Here is a 25,952-nt window from a genome sequence, read left to right as displayed (position 1 = left end):
TAGATAGGTAAGGAGAAAAAAATTTTTTTTCCTCAAATGCATTATTAATGGTTTTTTTTTTTTTTTAATTTTATTTATTTGTGTTGTGCATGTTTTTGAGATTTTCGAGGGATATCTGTAGAAATCATTAAACCATCACAAACTTTGTCTACACTTATAATTAAGAATATGATTTCTTGTAAAGTATAATTTACTTTGTATCCAAGTGAAAAAACTTTATACAACTATATCCAATTCAGAGTATTTTAATAATAAAGTGGTACACCTTTTTGCCAAATATGTGGTCTCTGCATTAATTTAACTTTGTATCTTTATGCAAATTTGTGCACATGCATGTGTGTGTGTGTTAATAATGTTAAGTTAAGCTGCAATGTTAATCTGCCAGGCAGCTGACTACAACAACAACAACATATTTTCAAGGCATAAAAGCCTACAACCTAGCCTTATATAAGTAAGTCTCAAATTAAACTGCTGATTAACAAGTGCTCAAGAAACAATCCTAGATTCATACAACTTTTTCCTTCAAAACAGATATAAAAAAAATAGTGTGGACCGTGCCAGGACCATCAGTGGTGCTAGTGGTAGCTCTCCTGTGCTAGTAGTCTCTAATATCCCCACAAGCACAAGATTATTTAAGTAAGCATTAATAAGATTGCTGGTGTGCAGTTAATAACTGCAGAATTTCTCTCAGCTGCATCACAGCCATAGTTTTATAGCATCTCAGCTCTGTTCATTGGTGTAGAACTGTTTATGGGATTATTTTGGGATTATTTTACTTTTGTTCTTATGACTGAAAGATTTATCTTATTTAAATTACTTAAATATAAATAGCCAATAGGCTTCATTTTGATGATATAAACATTATTTAAAATAAGGGGATATTAAATCCCACATTGTTTTAAAAACGAAAAAGAAACTCAAAGATTGGAATCAGAGAGTTTCATGCCGAATATAGTATAAAAATTCGGTTTTAAAACAATGTGGGATTTAATATCCCCTTATTTTAAATAATTAGATTTATCTTATAGTTATAACTGTTCCAAGGGTTTGAATTCTAGGAGCTGAAATTCCGGAACATGAAGAAATGAGACCAGTGTCTAAGATTTTAAAAGAGACAGTAAGGAAAACAACTCTGGTTTCGCTTCTGCTCTACTTCCTTAATGCTATATGGTAGAGAGACATATTTAGTTGTAGTTAACTAAATATTTCATTTGGAAACAAGGGATAAACAATTACAGGATTTTTACATTTTAAGGTAGCACAATAATTTTTATAATAACAGGAAGCCAGGTTGGCACGGTAAAAATTGAGAGATTTTTTACAATGGAATATATATAAAGCAGCAATGAAATCATTATTCAGACATTCATTCTCAAAATGGAGTAAAATCAGCAACATAAAAAAGGGTATCTCAAGTGAGATCCCAACTGGTTTTCTGGTGAAGTCACTTTCACAATGGACATGAAGATGCCCATACCAAATTTTCTCAACATTGGTACAACTTGAGTTATGGTAAACTATTCGGCGACAATATCTGTGTTGTGTCATACAATTACATGAGCAGCAACTGCCCAAGGCAAAATGTCTTAACTATGTAGAAACAGGATATATTGCCAATCGGTTTCCAAACCCTGCTGGAACCGCAAAATTTCTGAACATCACATTACTACCTGTCCCCTTAGAACTTTTCCTGAAAGAGTGGGAACAACAATAGATTTTATTAAGACAGCACATACATCAGAGGCAAATAAAGAATTCCCAGACCTTTTAATTCAGTCTAGCATAGAGGGAACTTTCAAAGAAACAAATTATCTGTTATGTTTTATGCTTACACATAGTTTTAACACACCATACCATGTAGACTTTCAAAATCAAATCTGATGGAATAATTTTGGTAATTCTTATTTCCATAGTCTCCAATGTGTGCATATTGTGTTGTTCTGATCAGCTTCCCAGTCTCGTGGGATGAAAAACCTGAATTTTTCAACCTACAGTGAGAGTGACCAGTATCATCCAGAAGATTAATGCTTCTTGATATATGACTGACAGAATAAAAGCAAACATTATTGTGCGTGTAAGTGCATGTGAAAGAGAGGCAGATGGAAGAAAAGATACTATGATTTTGATTATAAAAGAAAGTGCAAATGTCAGAATGAGAAAGTGAGTCTAGAACTAATGGAATTCAAGGTGTGAAAAATGAACTGATCAATATAAAAAATAAAGAGATGCATTTAGAAAGAGATTAGAAGATTAGCAGAAATTAATGGAAAGATAGTGAAAAAAATCACTAAGATGTTTTAGTGATTTTTTTCATTATCTTTATAAAGATGTTTTATTTTTTGTAGTAAAGCAGAAGTTTGGATTTGCATTTTGATGCAGTTTTGTTTATTATTCTTAGCTTAGTATAACTGGATGATTGTGGAGCTTTGTGTGTAAGAAACAGCCATTTCTTTTACTATGTTTCTAGGATTGTGGCGAACAATGATGAGATCTGCACATTGTGCAGTGCAAAAATCAAGTGTAATTAATGCAGTAGAATTTTTGAGAATTGTTCATTGTTGTGAATGCAGCATGTATACATAGCAGAATGAGGATAGTTTTGCCTGTGGAGAGAATGAACAAGAGACAAGAGAGGATATGGATATGTTGAAAGTGTGATATTCTGTTAGACTATAAGTTCAATATGAGTATCAATAAATGCAAAACTGGCTTATGGAATGAAAGAGCATGTGAGGGAGCAAATTACCATATGAATCACGGAAAAGAAAAGAGCTTAATTGCAGGAGCAAATGTCTATAAATGACAGAAAAGAAGCGAGCGAGATTAAAGAAGTGAAAGAAATTATAGCTGATGAAACAGAAGTGAAAGAAATTATAGCTGATGAAACAGAAGTGAAAGAAATTATAGCTGATGAAACAGAAGCAAGTAACACTGTGAAAATGAAGGAAAGTAGGAATGTGGAAATGAAAGAAACAAATGAGAGATTGACAGACAGTATAATTTAGGATGAAGGAAAGCAAAGAAAAGAGGTGATGGATGAATCAAGATTAGCAATATATGGAGATCCCATTGTTAGAGGAGGATAAATGAGAAAATCCATACGATGCGTTTTCCAGGAGAGACAATTAGCAGAATAACTGATGCATGCAAAATGAGAAGACATGTAAGCAATAAATTGTGTGAGCAAGACAGCAGAGGAAGTAAGAGGTGAAGCAAATGACCAGGAGAGAAAGGAACTGGTGAGACCGAAGTGGTGTTGTAAATAAGAACAGAAGTAGTGTGAAAGATAATGTTAAGAGAACAAGAGTACAAGATGGACAGAGAAATGGAGCGAATCAGGGTGGAAAGGAATATACAGTATAAGGAGAGTGGATGTTGGAAGTAGTAGAGAATGTATGTATGGGGATGGTCAGAATGGTAATGGAATGGACTGGAATCAACAAGGCGTAGTAAAATCTGAGAGAAAGAAATAGTCTAAGAAAAAGATAAAGGCAATTGGAAATGGTTAGATGTGGTGATATCACAACTTACAAGTGGCATGGGCAGGACTGGTTAATGACTAAAAAGTGAATTTCTGTGTTTATTTACAAATGGCAAGAGCATCAGAAATAAGGGAGATGACATTTTTTGCTAATTTGTGTATTTGTGCAAAAAGTTGGAATAAGTCAAACCTAGTTGGATAAGGATGGTATCCTGATAGGAACAGAAATGGAAGGGTATTATTATTATTATTATTGCAACTTCCATGGGGCCAGTAGACTCATCATAGGAGGTTCATTCAACTGACAACATATTTAACATAACAAATCTTAAAATCCTTAACACTTCTTGCATTAACAACACATTCTGTATTCCATTCACTGACAATTCTCCATGTATAAAATCTATTCCTTACACCCCTCTTCATGACACTCTTACATAACTTCCAGGAATGGTCTCTGGTTTTTACTCCCTCTCTCTCTCTCTCTCTCTCTCTCGCCTTCCACTCTTTTTATAATCCTATCTAAATTAAATCCTCCAACTTAAATGTGTCTATCATATCACCTATTTTCCTCCTATCCACCAAACTCTGTAATCACATTTCTTCAACCACTTTCCATAGCCAACATTCCAAAGTACTGATATTGTCTTAGTCACTTTTCTCTGGACCCTCTCCAATGTTTCCAGATCATGCTGAAAATGGTGACCAAATTTAAGCAAAATAGTCCAAGTGTGTCTGTCCAGTCCTTTATACAATAGCACAACCATTTCCTTATCCCTAAATGTTAAAGTACTTCTTACCATAGCAGCAATAAAATGTGCAGCCTTTGCAACACTTGCAATATGCCTTCTAAACTTCAGTCTACTGTCAACCATCACTCCCAAATCTTTAATCTAATCGACTTCATGCAGTACGGCACCATCAATACAGTACACAGTCTTATATTTCTGCACTGCAAAATGCAACACTTTCACATATTAATATTAGAACTACAGCCCCACTCTTTTGTCCAGGTCAAAAGTTTATTCAAATCTTCCTGAAGGCAATTAACATCAGCAGTGTCCTACTTATAATTTTCACCAACTTTGCATCATCAGCAAACAACTGAAGATCCGCAGTCAGTCAACATGATATATCATTTACAAACAATTTAAACAGCAGGGGGCCCAAGAACAGAATCCTGGGGCATGCCACGAATAACTCTCCTCTTTTCAGATTCTGCTCCATCATACACAACTTGTTGGTATCATTCAGAGAGCCAGTCTATGATCCATGCAACCAATATACTATCTATTCCCATCCTCTGCAGCTTGTATACGAAATTATCATGTGTTAATCTATCAAATGGTGTTTGATAGATTACACATATAATCTAGATAATCAAATGATGTTTTTTTTTTCGTGAGAATACAAAGGATAAAAAGGGAGAGGAGGGGTGCAGTTGATAGTAGCAGGCAAATTATGAAAACAAAAAATGAAGATACAAGAGGAAAACAGTGGCAAATGGTGTGGTGTCACAAAATAGTTGACAGGAAGAGCAGAAATTAGCAAATCAGGCCAAGAAAAACCCTAACGTTGTTGGGAGTTTTCTTCCACTTGATTAGACTATAATAAATTTAGTTTTAATTCTTTATCCAAGTGTAAGCAAACAAAGTTTGCACCTGAAGTATTTTCAGGACTGAGGCAACTCGTAGCAAAGGTGGACCAAGATCTCATCACTCCTTGTCTTAGTATCTCCCATAATGCAAAGCACATCTCCTTGCAGACATGTATAATGCTATACATTAAGGGAAGGGCTACTACCCAGACTGGTTTCGCCCTTTATTGAGGTCTCGTCAGTGGGAGCCAGACCCAGAAATGGTAATACCATCGTATAAGATGGTTAGGACCCCCTCCCCATCTCTGGGGGAGGGGGGGTCCTAACCCTTTTATACGATGTTCCCTACCGGCACCTTCTTCAATTTCTTTTCTTCCCCCCTTACTGGAGTCGATTTCATTGACTAATTAGAGTGGCGTTTTTCTGCCAAAGCATCATGCGGTCCATGTGCACGCGACTGACACGTGATGAAGTTTCGATTCAGGAATTATGACCTTGATCTTTAGTTTTTGTTTAAGCTAACCTCTATGTCATCTATACTAAATTAATCCCCTTTCCAAAATTTTCTAAGAATTAACTCGAATCTTTAATCTCTTATTTCAAGAGTAAAAACTAGCCTCTCACACACAAAAACCTATGACTAATCTTCTTTGCTGTACTTAACCTTATTTTATCATATCACAACTGTAATAAAATTCCCCCCCCCTTTTTTTTTAAGTTCAACAAACAATTTCAGCTATATTTTTCACTTGGATGCAAGCATATTTTTCTTTCTTTTAATTTTTTGTATTCGTTACTTTCAAAGGCTCTTGCGATATCTGCTTAGGAACAAGCTTGCTTACTTAGTTATCTATACAGGGTTTTTTATTTCTTCTCTTGTTACATCATGATAACTGAAATTTTCACATTCTTAAGTTATCAGGGTGTAACAGTGTGCTGCAGGGGTCTATCTATATTGGGGCCATTGTTATTTAATTTGTATTTTAATGATACTGGGATGGGTTTAACTGGTGATATGCAACTGTTTGCAGATAATGACAAATGGAATGAGCAGTGCAGAGTCAAGCAGATATTATGGCCTTACAGGAGTACTTGAATAGATTGTATGAATGCACATACAAATGTAAGCTTTGGTCATGCCTCATAAGGATTATTGTGCACAGAATTGTTACCTGGTTTTCATGGTGATGAAGATATGTTAGAAAGGATACAGAGAAGATTCACAAAGTTCGTAACTGGTCTTTGGAATGCTAATTATGAAGATAGATTGAAAGAATGTAATTTGCAGTGTTCTGTAAATAGGAGGAGGGGATATGACCGAGACATATAAGTTGGTCAGGGGGTTGTTATTAGATGAACATAAAAAAAAATTATCATAGAATGCTATGGGGGGGGTATGGGGGTAGAAAAAAGTCAGTTTCCGGAAACTCTATAAGGAATGTGTGAGGGGTTCTTTATGCAGAATGTGGCTAGTGAGTGGAATGTATTTACTGAGTTTGTTGTGAATGCAGACAGACTGAATCAGTTTAAGGCACAGTTGGATGAGCTAAGTCTGTGATAGTGTGTGACCCATGATGAGGCTCTGACTTCATGAAGATCAGATGTTAATAATAATAATAGTAATAAGGAGTATATGAGTAAAAGAGTAGTGTCATTTTGCAATAAATGATTTGGTTGAACAGAGAAAGAATACAAGGATAAATATCAAGAGATTATTGAGGAGAATGAAAGACAACAGTATGGTAGGAAAGGAAGAAAATATGTTATCAGGCATGACAGTTACGAGTTTAGACAGTAACCGGATCATGATCAGTATTCAGAAATCATGATCAGAGCAACAACTACTGCAAACCTCTGATCTCCAAACAATTCTTCGATGATCTCCAAACCTTCTTAATTTCAATGCTTTCAAAACACAATTTCTGCCTTATTTCTCACCAAAAAGATCCATTTTTTCTCTCACCCTTACCTTTGACAACACCCAAATCTCTAAGCAAGATGATATTTCTCTTTTTGGGATCAACTTGATATCGACACTCTCCTGGCATAAACATATTACAATCATTTCCTTCTTGGTATCCAAAAAATTAGGATTCCTCTTTCACTCAAGGCATTATTTACCTATGAACAGCTATTAACCCTGTACAAATCACAAAATTGTCCATCCATTGAGTAAGTACTGCTCAATAAGTAAGTACATCTAGGGCTGTATCCCCAAGCGCTCCCTAAAAATACCCGATGTAATACAGAAGAGAGCAATTAAATTTATAAATAACTCATCTCTTACCAACCCGCTCTGACCACTCCCTCACAGGTATTAAGTATTTGATCCATGCATTTTCTATAAATATTTCCATGGTAAATGTTCATTACAGCTAGCATCAATAATTCCTCTCATTCCCTTTCTCTCTCTCTCTCTCTACCAAATCCACTGAAACACATACATTTGCCACCCAACACCTCTTCACAGCCCAACTCCATACTCATAGAACATTTCTCCTCCTCCTCCTCTTTCATTACAGCTGCTGCTGTACTCTGGAATTGCCTCCCCCTCCCATGTATTCCCCAAGGAGCATAATGCACAGACCTTCAATACTAACACGAGCAATTATTAAAACACTTAAGGAATTGAACAACGAAGTTAAGGATATAAATTAAATTATACTTAATAAATATTAAAGTATAACTATGTTGTTCAATTCCTTAAGTGTTTTAATAATGCCTAACCAACGTATAAGCCTGTCTACGAGAATTAACACGAGCAAGTTCTTCCTTTCTCAAATCTCTATCCGTACACAGTATATACAGTACTAATGTACTATACGTTGACCAACCAACCTCTTGTGTATGGGCCTAACATAAAAAAAAAAGGTATTAACAGAGATGTATGAGGTAAAAGGAATGCATTTCATTAAAGTGTAGAATAAATTTAAGAGATAGATGGAATGACATAAAAGTGATGATTACATTTAACTGGGTTTGATGTGAGTCAGTTGGAAAGACTGTTGCTGTATGAGAAAGTAACGAGTGATATAAAGAAGAAAGCATATGAAGTAAGAGTGAAGTAAGAGGTTATGTGGGAAAGGAGTTAAAGAAAAGTGGATGTTGAAAGCAATAATGAACATATGTATGGGGATGATAAGCATAACAATGGAATTGCCTGGGATATAAGGGAGAGTACATTAGTATAGTTTAAAATATATGGTTAGGTGTTATGAAAGTCACAGTTTAGAAGTGGCATGGTTGGGATTGCATTGCTTTTAAAGAAATAAAATAAATGAACTGCAGTGTTTATTTACAGATTCCAGAAGTATTACAAAAATAAGGGAGATGAAATTGTTGCACTCAGTTCTTTTGCATGAAAATTGTTGTCTTGGAATAACTGAAATGTATCTGGATAGGGCTATTAGAATGGATTATGAAAACGAGTAGAGGGACTAGAACTTGATATGTAGAAATAAAGCAAGCCACTGTAGAAATAAAGTTATAGTCCCATTGTATAAGATCTTGATCACACTAGACATGGATTATTATGCACAGTTCTGATCACCTAGTTTTCAAGGATTTGATGATATTTGGAGAGTATTCATAGAAAATTGACTAAGATAGTACAGTCTCTGGAATGTGTGGTATGAAGACAGATCCAAGGTAATACCATTTCAGAGTCTTGTAAACGGAAGTATGAAAGGGAATGATAAGTTGATAAGTAGTTGTCACTGGTTAAAGTAGGCAACAGACACTTTGAGCATCTAATAAGCAAGGATGTTTTGATACAAGGGGCTACATTCAGTGATTGAAATAGTTTATTTTAACAAAGGCATTCAAAATTAAAATGATAAGAACCTTTGGGAAGTGGGCTTCCTGCAATTGAGGTGAAATCATCAGAGATCAAAACATTATATATATCTAAAGGTTTCATAACTACTTGTCATAAGTATAACTAATACTCTAATAATAATAATATTCTTCTTATTATTATTATTATAACCCTAAGACCACAAAGACTCAGAATCATTTAGGTGGTCCTTTTGCAATACACACAGCTATCATAAACATACTCAAATTCTCTGAAGACACCACACTTTCAGGGGAGACATTCCAATCATTCACAATGCTGCATGCAAAAAATCTACTTCTCATTCCCTTGTTCACATCCTCCTTATATAGCTTCCAGGGATGACCTCTTGTTCTCCACTGATCTTCCACCATTTTCTGTAAAATATCTTCAACACTGACTCTATAACAACTACTTAATAACTTGTAGATCTCTATCATATCACCCCCTCTTCCTCCTATCCATTAAACTCTATAGATTGCATCTAATCAACCTTTCCTCATATTTGACATTCCAGAGATGAAAAACTACTTAGACAGTCACTCTGGACCCTTTCCAACATCTTTTCATCCTTTTGAAAACCAGGGAAGCAAATCTGTGTCCACAGTAGTCCTAATCAAATAAATAACGTGTGGCCTAATCAAAGCTTTATAAAATTGAACAAGAATCTCAAGTCAGTGTCCTCAGCATCATTCCCAGAATTTGTTGTGTTGTCCTCATAATTTTGGCAATGTGTCTCTAAATTTTAGATCCTTATCCACTATTACACCAAGATCTCTTATTTCCTCCACCTCCAACAATATATCCTCGCCAACCATAAATTTACATTGTATCTTTGTTTTCCAAATTTTTAAACCTTACATTTTGCAACATTGCCTGGCATTCCCAATCCCATGCCCATTCACTCAGTCTACTCAAGTCCTATGGCCACAACACCTGCTATATTCTTCATAGTTGATCCCAACTTTACTTCATCAGCACATGACTGAATATTCCCATCCAAATCTTTGCAAATATCATTAACATATATGTTTTATTGCTCCCCTAAAACAGACCCCTGAGGCACACCGCTAGTGGCTTTCCTCTTCTGGGATATTGCTCCCCCATACATGGCTCTTCTCTGCCCAATGAAGAGCTGTCACCTTATAGTAATAAGTAAGTAGATTACTAAAGAATGATCTCCCTTTAACAAATACATGCTGCCCATCAAAGATCATGTTGGTCGATTGGTAGAGCCTCTGCTGCTAATGGCTCAGCAAAAAGTTAAGCAAGTTTGAGCACAGTTAGTAGTTGGAAAGGGAAAATCGTTCGACACTGTTGGCACAATCTCCTTTGATACATCTTTGGACTCCCTAGAGGCATCACATAATAATAATAATAATAATAATAATACCACTCTTGTCATGTAAATTCTGGATTCTAGTTCTCACCAGCCTCTCCAAAACTTTAACCACCACAACATCTGACACACAGATAGGCCCATAATTTGATGCTTGAGTTCTATCACCTCCTTTATGAAGCGGCACAATCTTGTCCTCCTTCCACTCCTTTGGAACTTGACTCGGTGCAAGTCTCATATTAAAAAAATATGTCAAGGCAGAGGCCAACTACCTGGCATGTTCCTTCCAAATACGTTGTGATATATTATCAAATCTGACAGCCTTATTAACATCAGGATTGCTCAATTCCCAATATACCTCTTGCTCACTTACTGTCAGTCTCTCCTTCTCATCATCAACTACTTTCTCCCAGAAATTCTCCATGATGTCACATTCATAAGAATAAAACATCTTTATGAACTGTTCATTAAGTATCTCAACTATATCCTCTATATCAGATTCTTATATCATTTTTTCCAATCAATGACATCCTTCTATAGTCATTATATTTTGTGCTGGATATACAAGGGTGGTCTGAAAAGTTCTTGGCCTCGAACATAGATGTCAACACTATCGGCAAGGTTTTTTTTATTCTAAGTTGTTACATCTGTCATAAGCATCCACGTGAAATTGCAAGTCATTCTATCAAGTAGGTTGTTTTATACAGTTGTTTGAAGCAAAAGTTTATCTGTATCCCTTGAAATGGATAAAATTGAGTATCATATGGTTATACAAGTAAAATTCTTTGTAAAAGAAGGTTTAATGGCAAAAGAATTCATTTAAAGTTCATAAAAATTTATGGACACCCTTCTTCTTCGTTTTTGACAATTAAGAAATGGACTGCTGAGTTTAAACGTGGCTATACCAGCCTTGTATGGCCACGTTTAATGTATTTGCATGAAGAATTGCAAATGAAAAAGCTTTGCGCAAGATGGGTGCTGCGCTTGCTCACAGCAGATCAAGAACATCCTCACATGAAAATCTCTGAACAGTGCTTGGAGCATTTTAACAAGAATAAAACTGATTTTGTGCATCAATTTATTACTATGGTTGAGACTTCGATTCACCAAAATCCAAACAGCAGTCAAAACAGTGGACAGAAGCCTGTTGTTCAGTGCCAAAGAAGACAATGTTGGTTCCACCAGCAGGAAAGGTCATAGTATCAATGTTTTGGGATGCTAAAAATATTTTGTTTATTAATTATCTAGAAAAGAGTAAAACAATAACTGCAGAATATTATTCCGATCTTTTAACAAGACTAGATGAAAAAATTCATAAGAAAAGACCCGGTTTGCAGAAGAAAAAACTCATCAATCATCAGGACAATGCACCTGCCCACAAAGGTGTTTTGGCAATGGGAAAATTAAGGGATCTGCACAATGAATTGTTGGAACATCCACCCTATTCCCCAGATTTGGCTCCCTCTGTCTTTTATCTCTTCCCAAAACTAAAACTCTTCCTCGCCGGCCAGCGATTTTCTTCGAATCAAGAGGTGATTGCACTCGTAGAGGGGTATTTTGCAGATCTTACTGAGAACCACTACAGGGGTGGGATAATGGCACTGGAGCATTGCTGAAATAAATGTATTAGTCTTAAGGGAGATTATGTTGAAAAATAAAAATAATTTTGAAATTATAAATTTATTTTTTTCATTGTTTGACAGAGAAATTTTCAGACCACCCTCGTATATCAAAAGTACTCCCTAGGATTATTTTTGGCTTCATAAGTTAAATGCTGCTCATACTTCATGTTTGCTACCTTACAAACCAAGTCGTCATCCTTACTTGTTCTTTGTAATCCTCATAGGAATTGAATATTACCACCCCTTTCGAGGTAACTCCTCATTCTATGCTACACCTGGAAGCGGTCTCCTGAGCTCCTCATAATCACAGACCTTGTAGTTTAATATATACCCTTCCTCACACAAGTCCACACATGGTTAGCAATCACCCAGGTAATCACTTCTTGGTCAATTTCCCCAACTAGAGGTGATCTGACACCTCATTTATAATTACATCCTCTGATGAGATGATCAAATCCAAGACTTCCAATCCTCGTGTGCCCTATGTTACATACTGCCTTAGGTAGTTGTCCCTTAAAAACGTTCTTTCTTCCAGTTGCAATCTCATCATCCCAGTCTATATTGCCATTATTAAAATAGCCCATAATAATTACTTTTTCTTATTTTCTTGGCTAAGTTGATTATACATTTTATGGTCACTACCATCCACATTTCTAGGTTTATAACAACATCTGACTAAGTATTTCATTCTATTCACCTCTATCTCACACCATACTGCCTCAAAACCACTGGCACTATTTCCCTCTTGCATCTCTATTTTGCATGGACAAACTCATTCTCTATCATCAATAGCACTCCCCTCCCTTTTTGCCCTTTCAATCTTCATGAAAGACATCATACTCTTCCATCTCTATTCCTGTCAGGATGTTGTCCACATCCAACCATGTCTCACTTATTCCAACAATGCTTGGATATACAGACTCAATGCAATACAATGCAACCATTTTATTTGCCTTGTTTCTTAAACTTCTAGCATTTGTATACGAACATAACAGCTTGTTCCTGGATTTATAGCAAGTTCCACTGATACCACTTATTGTGACTTCTCCATGTTTAACCCATGACAAACTCATTCTCTATCATCAATAGCACTCCCCTCCCTTTTTGCCCTTTCAATCTTCATGAAAGACATCATACTCTTCCATCTCTATTCCTGTCAGGATGTTGTCCACATCCAACCATGTCTCACTTATTCCAACAATGCTTGGATATACAGACTCAATGCAATACAATGCAACCATTTCATTTGCCTTGTTTCTTAAACTTCTAGCATTTGTATACGAACATAACAGCTTGTTCCTGGATTTATAGCAAGTTCCACTGATACCACTTATTGTGACTTCTCCATGTTTAACCCGAGCCATTTTTTTTTCTCCTTATTCCTCTTAGTACTTTCTTCAAATCCATGTTTTTCCCTTGATCCCAGGTCATTCCCCTTCCATTTTTGCCTACACATGTATTCACATCCTCTTGGAGCATCACCCTTTCTCACATTCCATTTCCCTGTCCACCCTGAACCTCCCCATTTCCCTGTTTGTATTCCATACTTGTTCTCTCATTCTCTATACCCATGGTACCCACTTCTTCATTCATAGTCACTTCTTTTTTTACTCTCCTGCTCTTTAACATTGCTTCTTACTTGAACAGATTCATTCTGTACACTGAGTTCTCTACCTTCCAGCAGCAGTTTTTCCAAGTGACTCACACCCAAACCATTCAAATCAAGTTCATCACTCTTATACAGTACAATTCATCCTTCAAATCCATTACGCTCATTAACAAACTACACTTCTTTCTGCTCACGGATTTCTGCTAACTTATCATTGACAATCTTTGCACTCCACCAGGGGCAGCTCATGCATACACACTGCAGAACTGCAGCACCCCCAATTTTTCTTGATATATATAAACATATTTATTAATTTATTAATAAATTAATAAGAACAAATCTTAAGCAGGCTATAAGAATTTTATAAAGAACTCTATAGTGATCCTTCAATAAATAAATCAAATATAAATAACTTCTCCATCGCATATGGAATTCATTCCCCCCATTCACTTCAGATGAAATAAAACAAGCATTAAAACAAATGAAAAATTAAAAATGTCCTGGAAGACCTAATTCACATAGAATTAATTAAAAGGGGAGGAAACAATATAATTCACCATGTCACAAACTTACTAAATCTATGCTTAAAAGAGGGGAAGATACCAGAAAATTGGAAAAATGCTACTCTGATACTGTTATTTTAAAAAGGGGACAAAGAAGAAGTAAAGAACTATAGACCAATTAGTATTCTCTCTAATCTAATTGATCATATTCATGCAGTAAAACAAATAATAGAAAAAGCAGAAGAAAACCCATTGCCTCTCTGTTTAGCCTTCATTGATTATGAAAAAGCATTTGATTCCATCAAAAGTAATGCAATAATCATAGCACTCCAGAATCAGGGAGTTCCTGGAGAATATATAGACCTCCTCCAGGAAATATACCTCACTGAAACAGCAAACAATCCAACTTCACACGAGTAGCAATAATATATAAATTGAAAAGGGTGTCTGAGAAGGAGACTCTCTATCACCCAAAATCATTCCTTCAAGAAATATTTAATAATATAAATTGGACAAACCTTGATATAAAATTAATAACAGAAACTTAACACACCTAAGATATGCAGATGATATCACAATTTTTGCAAACACTCCAGAAGACTTTAATATAATGATAGAAGACCTATATCATGAAAGCAGAAAAGTTGGTCTAAAGATAAACAGAGAAAAACAAAAATCATGTTTAATCATTTTGTAACACCAAAAAACATAATAATAGAAAACAATTTCTTGGAAAGAGTCTCATCATATTACATACTTAGATCATCTCATAGATCTAAACTGTGGACTGCAAAAGGAAATAAATAGGAGAGTTCAACTTGCCTGGAGTGCATTCAGAAAATTGAAAAGCATTTTTCAAAACAATAATGTCCCATTCTGTTTAAAAAGGAAGACATTTAACCAGTGTATACTTCCAGTCATCTCATATGGTTGTGAAACTTGGTCGCTAACAAAAGCACTAGCAAATAAACTAATAACTCAAAGAAAAATGGAGAGGTTGATGCTAGGCATCACATTAAAAGATAAGAAGCGAAACACCTGGATAAGAAGCCAGATTCACATCACTGACATCATTCTTCACCACAAGTGACTAAAATGGAAATGGGACGGACATCTATAGAAGAGAAGATGAGAAATGGACCACCATAGTAACAAACTGGATTACTAAAGAAGGGAAATGAAGCCGAGGATGTCCTAAAAGAAGGTGGAGTGATGAGTTGTCAAATTTTGTTGGGGAAAATTGGTCAACCATTGCCAAGAACAGAGAAAGGTGATAAGAACTGGAGGAGGCCTTCGTCCAGCAGTAGACAAAAAATGGCTGAAAAGAAGAAGAAGAAGCTTAATTTATTATTTATAAGGCTATTTTAGGCTGTTTTCGTTTAGGAGTGTCCCTTATTTTAAATACATTGGCTTTTTACTCAAGAATTTTTAGGGCATTATAAGTGTATTTTAGAGGTAAATATATACAGACTAATAGAGGAAGAAATTTTGCACATACATTGTTTGGATGTTAGGATGTCTTCGTTCTCCATACTTCTGCTGTTAGGACATTAAAGGGGGCTAGGAAACGTATTTGAGGCAAGGTGGGAAGATTAAATTAGAAAAACCCAGGTTTTTTTAGAAATAATATATACATATATATATATATATATATTATTATATTTAAAGGTGCTTCTTTGGGAAAAGGAAGGGATTTATGGGAAACAGGGCTGGGGAAGAGTGTGAATGGGATGCAAGCCATTTTGACCGTGTTATCGTCATCGGAACATTTTGGGGTAAAACTTTACCCTGAAATGTTCCAATGACGATAAGATAGTCAAAACGGCTAGCACCCCGTTCATGCTCTCCCCAAGCCCTGTTTCCCATAAATCCCTTCCTTTTCCCAAAGAGACACCCCCATAAATATAATAATATATATTCATATGTATATGTTAAAAAATACCAAGCAATTTTAAACCTGGTTTTACTCCATTTCCCAAGTAAGCAAACAGACAAACAAGTCAAGTTTGCACCTGCAAGTGATGCAAGTCTAGCTGATCCTACAGGTAGTGCAAGACCAAGGCAACTCGTGGTAAAGGTGGCATAAGCTCTGATCACTAATCTATTATACCCAAGGTAAAATACTTTCTACATTTATAACTCCTCCTGAGATTTTTATTTAATAAGGTTAAAACACCTATGGTAACTTGTTCTGGTAAAATACTTATAAGCTCTGTATTACTAAAATCTTGATATTTCTAGCCTGGCTCCCACTGATGAGACCTCAATAAAGGTCGAAACCGGTCTGGGTAGTGGCCCCCTTGCCTTTAATACAAAACATCATACGTCCCCTTCTTGGAGATGTGTTTTGGCATTAAGGGTAAATATTAAGATTAGTGATCAGAGCTTATGCCACCTTTACCACGAGTTGCCTTGGTCTTGCACTACCTGTAGGATCAGCTAGACTTGCATCACTTGCAGGCGCAAACTTGACTTGTTTGTCTGTTTGCTTACTTGGGAAATGGAGTAAAACCAGGTTTAAAATTGCTTGGTATTTTTTAACATTTATTATACCCAAGGTAAAATACTTTCTACACATATGTATATATATATATATATATATATATATATATACATATGTGTAGAAAGTAGATTAGAATAGAGTGTAGAATGATACCTACTCAATACTTGAGAGAGATCCAACTCGTGAACTTCAAAATCGTACAAACAACTTATTAAAAACAACAACTGAATTATCCCGAAACGTCCGTTTATCTCTACGCTCTCTCCATCCGTTAATTCCTCGCATATATGGTGTTCCTAAAATCCATAAAGAGAACACCCCATTACGCCCAATTGTAGAAGGTATCGATTCTCCTACATACAATCTTTCAAAATTCCTTGCCAAATACCTCAAAAGTTTTTCAGGGAAATCACCTTCCTTTATCAAGAACACTACAGAATTTGTTACATACATCGAGGATATTACAGTTGATGAAAATGACATCATGGCTAGCTTGGACATAACTTCTTTGTTCACTAATGTCCCAACAGATGAAGTCCTAACATTACTCAAGGACAAGTTATCCAAAAAAATGTTAGCCTTGCTTACACATTGCATCAGGTCCGGTTACTTCAAATTTTCAAGATAATATATACAAACAAAATCATGGACTGGCTATGGGTAATCCTTTATCTCCTGTTCTTGCAAATATTTACTTAGAAGATTTTGAAACCAAAGCTATCTCTTCCTTTATTTTAACACCTAAAGTTTGGAAACGTTATGTGGATGATGTCTTCATTGTTTGGAGCCATGGACATGAATCCCTTATGGTTTTCCTCGAACATCTCAATAGCCGACATCAAAGTATTAAGTTTACTGCTGAGCTTGAAACGGATAATTTCTTGCCTTTTCTTGATGTCAAACTAACTCGTTCGTCTGCTGGTAAACTAAAAATATCGATATATAGAAAACCCACACATACCAACAGATATCTGCACAGTCAATCCCATCATTTCCCTCCTCATAAGCTTGGAATAATTTCCACCTTGGGACATAGAGCCCGTTCTCTTCTTGATGATCCAAATGAACTGCTTACAGAAATAAACCATCTGAAAACTTCTTTCGAAGTTAATGGATATTCCAAGAAAATCATTAACAAATTCCTTCTTAATCCTCCCAGACATCACTCAGAAGAAACAAATAGATTCAAAGGCAATATATCTATTCCTTACATAAGTACTGTTTCACATAAATTAGCAAAAGTTCTAAAAAAATACAATATCAGAACCTTGTTCACTCCACTTCCAAAGATCCGTTCCTTGATTAGCCACCCAAAACCTTGTCATCATCAACTCAAATACCCTGGCGTATATAAAATATTATGTGACTGCGATATTCCTTACTTCGGGCAGACAGACAAATCTGTCGAAATGCGTATGGAAGAACACATGAGAGACATTACTTACAAGCGACAACGAGCGAGTGCATTATCAAGTCATATCCTCTTCTCGGCTAATCCTAATGATGAAAACCAAAGTCACAAAGTCTGCTGGGAAAAATCTACAAACATCTTCCGTTGCAGTGACGAAATAGAGAGAAAAATTGTGGAATCGAGAGAAATCATCTTCAATCCTGTTCATCTAAATAACAACTTAAGCTACAACCTCCCAGATAGTCATTCAGCTGTAATCATGTACTGGCGTTCACGTGATGCAGCAAGCACGCACTCTCCCAACAATGCAACAAATGAAAGAACAGCTTCAAATACAACTACAACGTTTTAATGCTAATTATGTATAAAGACTGTCTGTGTTGTTCATAGTCTTTTAACCCTCAATGTTTAGTGTTTTTTCTTTTATAATGTCACCTGAAGAAGGCTGTTACAGGCCGAAACTAGTAGTGTGTTTATATTAAAACCTTTTTAATTAAATCTCGGTTCTAGTCATTCAATTTTTTTCATGAAACTATGTATGTTAACCGAGTCAATGATCATTCTGCCATATATATATATATATATATATATATATATATATGTATGTATATTATTTTTAAAAAAAAACGGGTTTTTCTAATTTAATCTTCCCACCTTGCCTCAAACATGCACCCCCCCCCCACGCTTCCTACCTCCTTTAATGGCCTAACAGTAGAAGTATGGAGAACGAAGACATCCTAACATCCAAACAATGTATTTGCAAAATTTCTTCCTCTATTAGTCTGCATATGTTTACCTCTAAAATACACTTATAATGCCCTAAAAATTCTTAAGTAAACAGCCAATGTATTTAAAAAAAGGGACACTCCTAAACGAAAAGAGGCTAAAATAGCCGTATAAATAATAGTTTTTTAAGAGGAGTAACGTGGGAATTTTCCCAGAAATAATAGCAAGATTAATTTATTTATATTTGCTTGTAATATTTAATTCTATCATCAACAAACCTATACAGTTCTCTTATTTTGCATAAAAAATAATAAAAATCCATCTTGTAGCAATTAGGAGGGCGAAGGATGCTAGCAGCACTGTGTTTACCACAGTGTCATATTGCTACGTTTGCAAGCATATGCAAGTCATAGTGAGATGCAAGCTATTAGCGTAATGCAGCACTATCAGTTCATTCAGTTCCACTGTTGTTTATATGCAGTTTGCACCAGTAGTAGAGTGTTCGTAGTACTTATGTGTTTACTCCGTCTCTTTAAATAATTGGACATTACAATTAAAGAATTTAATTGTAATGTCCAAAAATTGTAAATCCATTCTTTTAATTACAATTAAAGGAATGGATTTTATTTTTAAGTAATTTTGAATTATACTAAACTGTATAATTTTATCGATTACAAACAGTATTTTTTCATGAAACAAAACAACAAGAATATATTTTATTTTAAAGTAATTTTGAATTATACCAAAATGTATAATTTTATTGATAATAAACAATATTTTTACATGTTTAATTTTTTTTTTTAATTTTTATCATAATTTTGATATTTTATCCAAACATGTATACACTGTACTTACAAACATGTATACACTGCATATTTTGAAAGTTGCAGCACCCCCCACGATTTTAAGCCACGAGCCACCACTGCACTCCACCTCATTTGATCACTGTCATACCTGGGCCACACATGAACACTACCTTTTCTCTCACTCATTTATCCTTTATCCATCTCAACAACCTACTGATATCCAATCTGACATGGTCCTTGTTTCAGTAAAGTCGTTTGTTCCCCATTACCACAACCACTTATATTATAGTAATAATTCAGTAATTATTATTTTTATTATTATTCAGGCCTCCATGGATTAAAAAAAACTCATCGTGGGAGGTCCTTCCTAGGACACACAAAGATTATCATACCACTTCTTGAACACATTGACTGTTCTTGCTCTCAGGCAATGCATTCCACGGTTCAACCATCCTCCATGCAAAGAAACCACTCCTCACCCTCTTGCCTGCAACTTCCTTTTGCAACTTCCAGGGATGCCCCCCCCCCTTGTCATTGGTCCTTCCCACTGTTCCACAAAGTGAAAGATCTCCCAGTGTCAACCCTGTAACTCTCAACAGTTTAAAAGTCTCAATCATATCACCTCTCCTTCTTCTATCTACCACACACTCTGCAGTCCATATTCCCTCAGTGAATCCACATAACTACTATTGTACAGTCCTGAAACCATCTTTGTTATCCACCTCTGTATGCTTTCCACAGTTAATTTATACACTTCAAATGCTGGGGACCAAATTTGAGAACAATAGTCTAAGTGTGTTTTGATCAGGGTCTTATATACAATGGAATGATAACTCTTTTATCTCTGTAGATAGCATCCTTCTCAGTATTGCAGCAATCCTCTGGGTTACTTTCATTACCTTCTTTTTACAATATGTTTCCTGAATTTCAGCCCCCAGATCTCTTGTCTCCCCTACTTTGTCAAGAACAGCTTGTCCAATCGATTATGCAGCCTCCCATGAATGTATCCCAAACTTCAAGACTTTACATTTTGGTGCATTAAACTGATACACCCATTCATTCACTCATCTGTCTAGTTTATTCAAATTCTCGTGCAGGACTGCGGCATCTGCACTAATACTAATAATTGTTCCCAGCTTCACATCGTCTGAAAAAAAAAATTAATAACCCCCTGCAATCCATTGACAATGTCATTGATATAAAGTTTAAACAATACAGGTCCCTGTACTGAGCTCCGTGGCACTCCAGTTGTAACCTTCTGCCTCCTTGATACTGCCCCACAATATACAATTCTCTGATACCTATCAGACAACCAATCCTGCATCAGGTTGACTACCCCGACATCTACACCCATGTACTGCAACTTAAATATCAGCTTACCCTGTCAAATTCCTTTGCAAAATCCAAAAAAAAATGGCAGTATATGCCTTTTCCACATCAACTGCTCTTGTAACTTTATTATAAAACGCAATCATATTACTAAAGCAAGAGTGCCCCTTAACAAATCCATGTTGACCTCTCACAGATAACATTACCCTCATCTACCCAACACTGTATATCGTCCCTCACTAATTTCTCCAAGATCTTTATCACTACTAATGAACACAATGTTGCCAATAGTTAGGCACATCCAGTCTGCTACTGCACTTATGCAATGGCACCATCTTACATTCCTTCCATTCCTTGGGTACCTTTCCTGTAGCCAGACTTTCATTGAAAAGCCAGGTCAATGGAACTGTCAGTTCTTTAGCACATTCTCTCAAAACCCTTGGTCAAAACCATCCAGTCTCATAGCTTTACTGACATCCATGGTACTTAGTATTTGGAACACACACAGAGGTGCACCTGCCATATGTGCAATGTGTGTGATGCACACAGGCACCAGGATAGTAAAGGTGCCAAAGAGGAGGAAATACTTTAAAAAAAAATTTTTAAGTGATTTTTTTATTGGAAGGGGGGAAGGGTTAGGGCTGCCAACTAAAGTTTTGCACACATGCACCAGACACTACTGGCACACCCCGGGAACACACTCTCCTCTTGGACCTCTAAACCTTGAACCTGCCCTATCTAATTACTAATTTAATTATTAATAGTATTAATATTAATTATTAATACTATTAATAGTATATTAATAATAATTATTAATTTATTTCGTATCCAAACACAAGTAGTACAGTAGTAAGTAAGTGGTAAACATGATTTACAACAACTTAGCATACATTACAATGAGATCAGCTTAGATTTGGTGGGTGAATTATACAGGGAATAATAATTAAATATGAAAAAAAAGAAACTATACATAACTTATATACAATAAACATGGTCAGATGTTCCTCCAATATCTTGCACAATCAACTGCTCTTTCTGTGCAGGATATAAGGTCCTCTTTTGCACAAGGTGATGGAAGAAAGGAACAAGAAAGAAGGTGTTCCGTGGACTGGGTTGTCACACACTCACAATTGTCTAGGCCAGTGAGGTAGCCCCATTTGATAAGGTTTTATTTGCAGCATCCTGTCATCCGGAGTCTGTTTAGGCTTTTCCAAGTATTCCGGTCAAAGTGGGCACCGCGTGGAAGATGTTCGTGGAAGATACCACGCATGCGGAAGATATCATGCAAGTGATAATTATTAATTACTAAGTTTAATTATTAATAATTATTATTTTAGTATTAATTCAGTAATAGTTATAACAAGTAGTTATGAAACCTTTAGATTTATATGATGATTTTGATCTTTAAAGAGTTCATTTAATTGTAGGGACCCACTCTCAAAATGTTCCTGTAATTGCACCTCCATAGAACAAATTGAAGAGACGGTACAGTGCCCCCTTTGATTGTACAAGAACTGAGTTCAATTCTTGCCATGAGGAAAGGATTCTTTATATGGGCTTTTCCAGTTGAAGATGAGCTAACTGACAGAGGAAGCAGGATTTTTTCTCTCAGAAATTCATGTTTTTCATCTCAGATATAGACAATCAGCCATGACAATACGCAAAATTTTCAGACAATATATACTAGTGGTGGTTTCTTGCAGTAGATGATGCTCTGTGTTGATTGTAGTAGTGTCATGTAGTTGGAGGATTAACTAAGAGGACACTAAGTTGGAGCAAGTGAATTTTAGTGGAATAGTGTGCCTTCTCCTTGGAGGTACCAATTAATAATAATAATATAAATATATATTAAATACAAGTGATGCTAAAGAATGCAAGCGAATAAATATAATAAAAATTGACAATTTTAGATTATGAAATATCAAGAAAATATTTACCTGGAGTAGTAATATATGACAGTGGGGGAAAAGTAGACTCTTCTAGAAAATAAAAGGTATATTTTAAATCACTGTAATTTAAAAGCTGTTGAAAGAGAAAATAGAAAATTCATGCAGCCAGCGATGTTTAAGTGTACTTTTTTTTTCCCCAACTAAATTACTAAATCCCCATGAGTATGCATTTGTAATTCACTGAAGAAATCATTTTGTTCCAGCAAGATCAGTAAATTTTATATTTAAATGTGTATCGGTATAGTCTACATTATTGAATGAGTGTTACTATGAGATAGTCAAGTGTGCAGCTTGGTGTCTGGATAAATTTCTTAGGAGATATTATTATAATATTTATTTATATAATTATTCAAGTTATGGAAAATGAGAACATGTACAAGGTATGTTTTCCTGGAAGTAAAATGAATAGGTGAATGAGGAATTGAATACAAGGAGTAAGCGAGAAAAACATTTAGTGATAGCACAGACAAATGACTTGATTGGAAACAAGAAAAATGTAAGATTGGATATCAGGAGGTTTTTAAGGATAAAAGATATTAGTGTGATATCAAAGGTAGTCACTTTATAAATAAAAGATGCCAAGAAATTATTATTATTATTATTATTCAGGCCTCCATGGAGTCAAAAGACTCATCGTGGGAAGTCCTTCTTAAGAATATAAAGTCTGTCAAGACTCATTGAGGGGAGGCCCCCCCCTAAGAAACACAAAGTCTATCATAACACTCTTTAAACTCATTGACCGTTCTCACTCCCACCACTCCATCAGGCAATGCATTCCACGGTTAACCACCCTCCACACAAAGAAACCACTCCTTACCCTCTTGCTCACAGTTTCCTTTCGTAACATCCAGGGATGGCCTCTTGTCATCACTCCTTCCCGCTGTTCAACCAAGCGAAAGAACTCCCCAGTTTCAACATTGTAACCACCTCTCAACAGTTTAAAAGTCTCAATCATATCACCTCTCCTTCTTCTATCCACCAAACTCTGCAGTCCACATTCCCTCAGCTGATCCTCATAACTAACATTGTACAGTCCTGAAACTATCTTTGTCATCCGTCTTTGTATCCTTTCCACAGTTAATTTATCCCCTTCAAATCCTGGGGACCAAATCTGAGAACATAATAATGAGTCCAAGTGTGGTCTGATCAGAGACTTATACAACAGAATGATAACCCTCTTATCTCTGCAGGTCAGTGTCCTTCTCATAATTGCAGCAATCCTCTGTGTTACCTTCACCACCTTTGCAATATGTCCCCTAAACTTCAGGTTTCTATCAATCATCAACCCCAGATCTCGTCTCCCCAACTTCCTTCAGTATAACTCCTCCCATAGAGTATGCAGCATCCCATCGATGTTTCCCAAACCTCAAGACCTTACATTTTGCTGCATTAAACTGTTAACCCCCATTCATTTGCCCATCTATCTAGCTTATTTAAATCCTCTTGCAGGGCTACCACATCTGCACTATTACTAATAATCCTTCCCAGCTTCGCATCATCCGCAAACAACTGAATATCCCCTTGCAATCCACTGGCAATGTCATTGATATAAAGGTTAAACAATATAGGTCCTAGTACTGAGCCCTGTGTGACCCCACTTGTAACCCTCTGCCTCCTTCAAACTGCTCCACCATACACAACTCTCTGATACCTATCTGACAGCCAATCCTGAATCCAGTTTACCAATCTGACATCCAGACCCATGTGCTGCAACTTAAATATCAGTTTATCATGTGGCACCCTGTCAAATGCCTTTGCTAAGTCTAAGAAAATTGCAGTATATGCCTTTCCCTCATCTAATGTTCTCGTAACTTTATTATAAAAGGCTAGCATATTGCTAAAACAAGAGCGCCCTTTCACAAATCCATGTTGACTCTCACAGATAACATTACCTTCATCTGCCCAATACTGTATACGGCCCCTCACTACTTTCTCCAAGATCTTATCAACTACTGATGACACACAGACTGGCCTATAATTAGACACTTCCAGTCTGTTACCACCCTTATACAATGGCACTATCTTACCTTCCGTCCATTCCCTGGGTACCTTTGCCGAAGCCAGACTTTCTTTGAAAAGCCAGGTTAAAGGCACTGTCAGTTCCCTAGCACATTCTCTCAAAACTCGTGGTGAAATACCATCCAGTCCCATTATATCCTTGCTTTAATCCTTTATACAGGTGTAAGTAAACAAAAGTTTGCACTTGAAATATTTTCAGGACAGGGCAACTTGTATATAGAGGATAATGACTTCAGACCACTTGCATTAATATCCCATAATACACAGCAAATATTCTTATGGACATGTAATACTAAGACAAGTAATGTAAAGTCATTAGCCTCTATATATGGGTTGCCATGTCCTGAAAATACTACAGATGCAAACTTTGTTTGCTTTCACTTGGATAATGGATTAAACCAAGAGAATGTAGTTTCTTGGCATCTTTAATTTATAGTATAACCAAGTGGAAAAACTTTCAACAACTATCTCTAATCCAGAGTATTTTAATAATAAGGTGTGACACCTTTTGGTTACTCGTATATGGAAATATGATGTCTTCATTACTTCAAATTTGGTATCCCTCCACACAGATGCAGATAAGGCAGAAGCCATACTTAAAAATCTTGAGGATTAGTGCAAACCTTCTTATAACAACATTGATTTCAATCATCTGTACAAAATCCACAGACAGGTTAGGCATGCACTAAACCTCCCAGACACCAGTGCCGATCATATTGCACCCGCATCACCTGTTGAATTATATGATATTATTAAAAAACTTAAGAACAATAAAGCTCCTGGACCAGACAGCATCTCAAACAGGGTGATCAAGCTGCTGCCTCGAAAAGTTATAGTGCATCTGACCAATATAATAAATGCAATCTTAAGACTTCACTATTTTCCTTCCACCTGGAAAATGGCTGATGTGATTCCTATACATAAGCCAGGCAAAGACCCACACTTACCGCAGAATTATCGTCCAATCAGTCTCATCTCCAATCTGGGTAAGGTCGCAGAGAAGGTCATCCTCTCACGACTCCAAACCTCAGTAAATGACCTAGACATCCTCCCTAAAGAACAGTTTGGATTTCGACAACACCATAGAACTACCCAGCAAATCCACCCAGCCTGGAGCCACACCTCTAATACTAACATTATTAAGATACAGCGAGTGCAGAACAAGTGCTTGAGAATGATTTTGAACGCCCCATGGTATGTTAGAAACAGCCAACTCCACAGAG

At 36.1% G+C, this 25,952-nt stretch overlaps 1 protein-coding gene across 4 annotated transcripts in view; it reads right to left on the bottom strand.

The window, feature by feature from the left end:
- Positions 1-25,952, bottom strand: part of LOC150094462 (hemocytin-like) — a 2,636,009-nt gene that overhangs the window by 974,157 nt on the left and 1,635,900 nt on the right. For all 4 annotated transcript variants that reach the window (XM_090412206.1, XM_090412207.1, XM_090412208.1 and 1 more), the window contains one exon: positions 22,699-22,740. In XM_090412206.1, coding sequence (XP_090268332.1) covers positions 22,699-22,740 — 42 coding nt within the window. The remainder of the gene's footprint in view (positions 1-22,698; positions 22,741-25,952) is intronic.

The sequence above is a fragment of the Typopeltis vanoorti genome, chromosome 22 (assembly GCF_054136105.1).
Source record: "Typopeltis vanoorti isolate ZY-2024b chromosome 22, IOZ_Tvanoo_1.0, whole genome shotgun sequence".
NCBI classification, from domain to species: domain Eukaryota; kingdom Metazoa; phylum Arthropoda; class Arachnida; order Uropygi; family Thelyphonidae; genus Typopeltis; species Typopeltis vanoorti.
The sequence above is the reverse complement of the archived record's forward strand: the minus strand, read 5'-3'. Positions and strand labels throughout refer to the sequence as shown.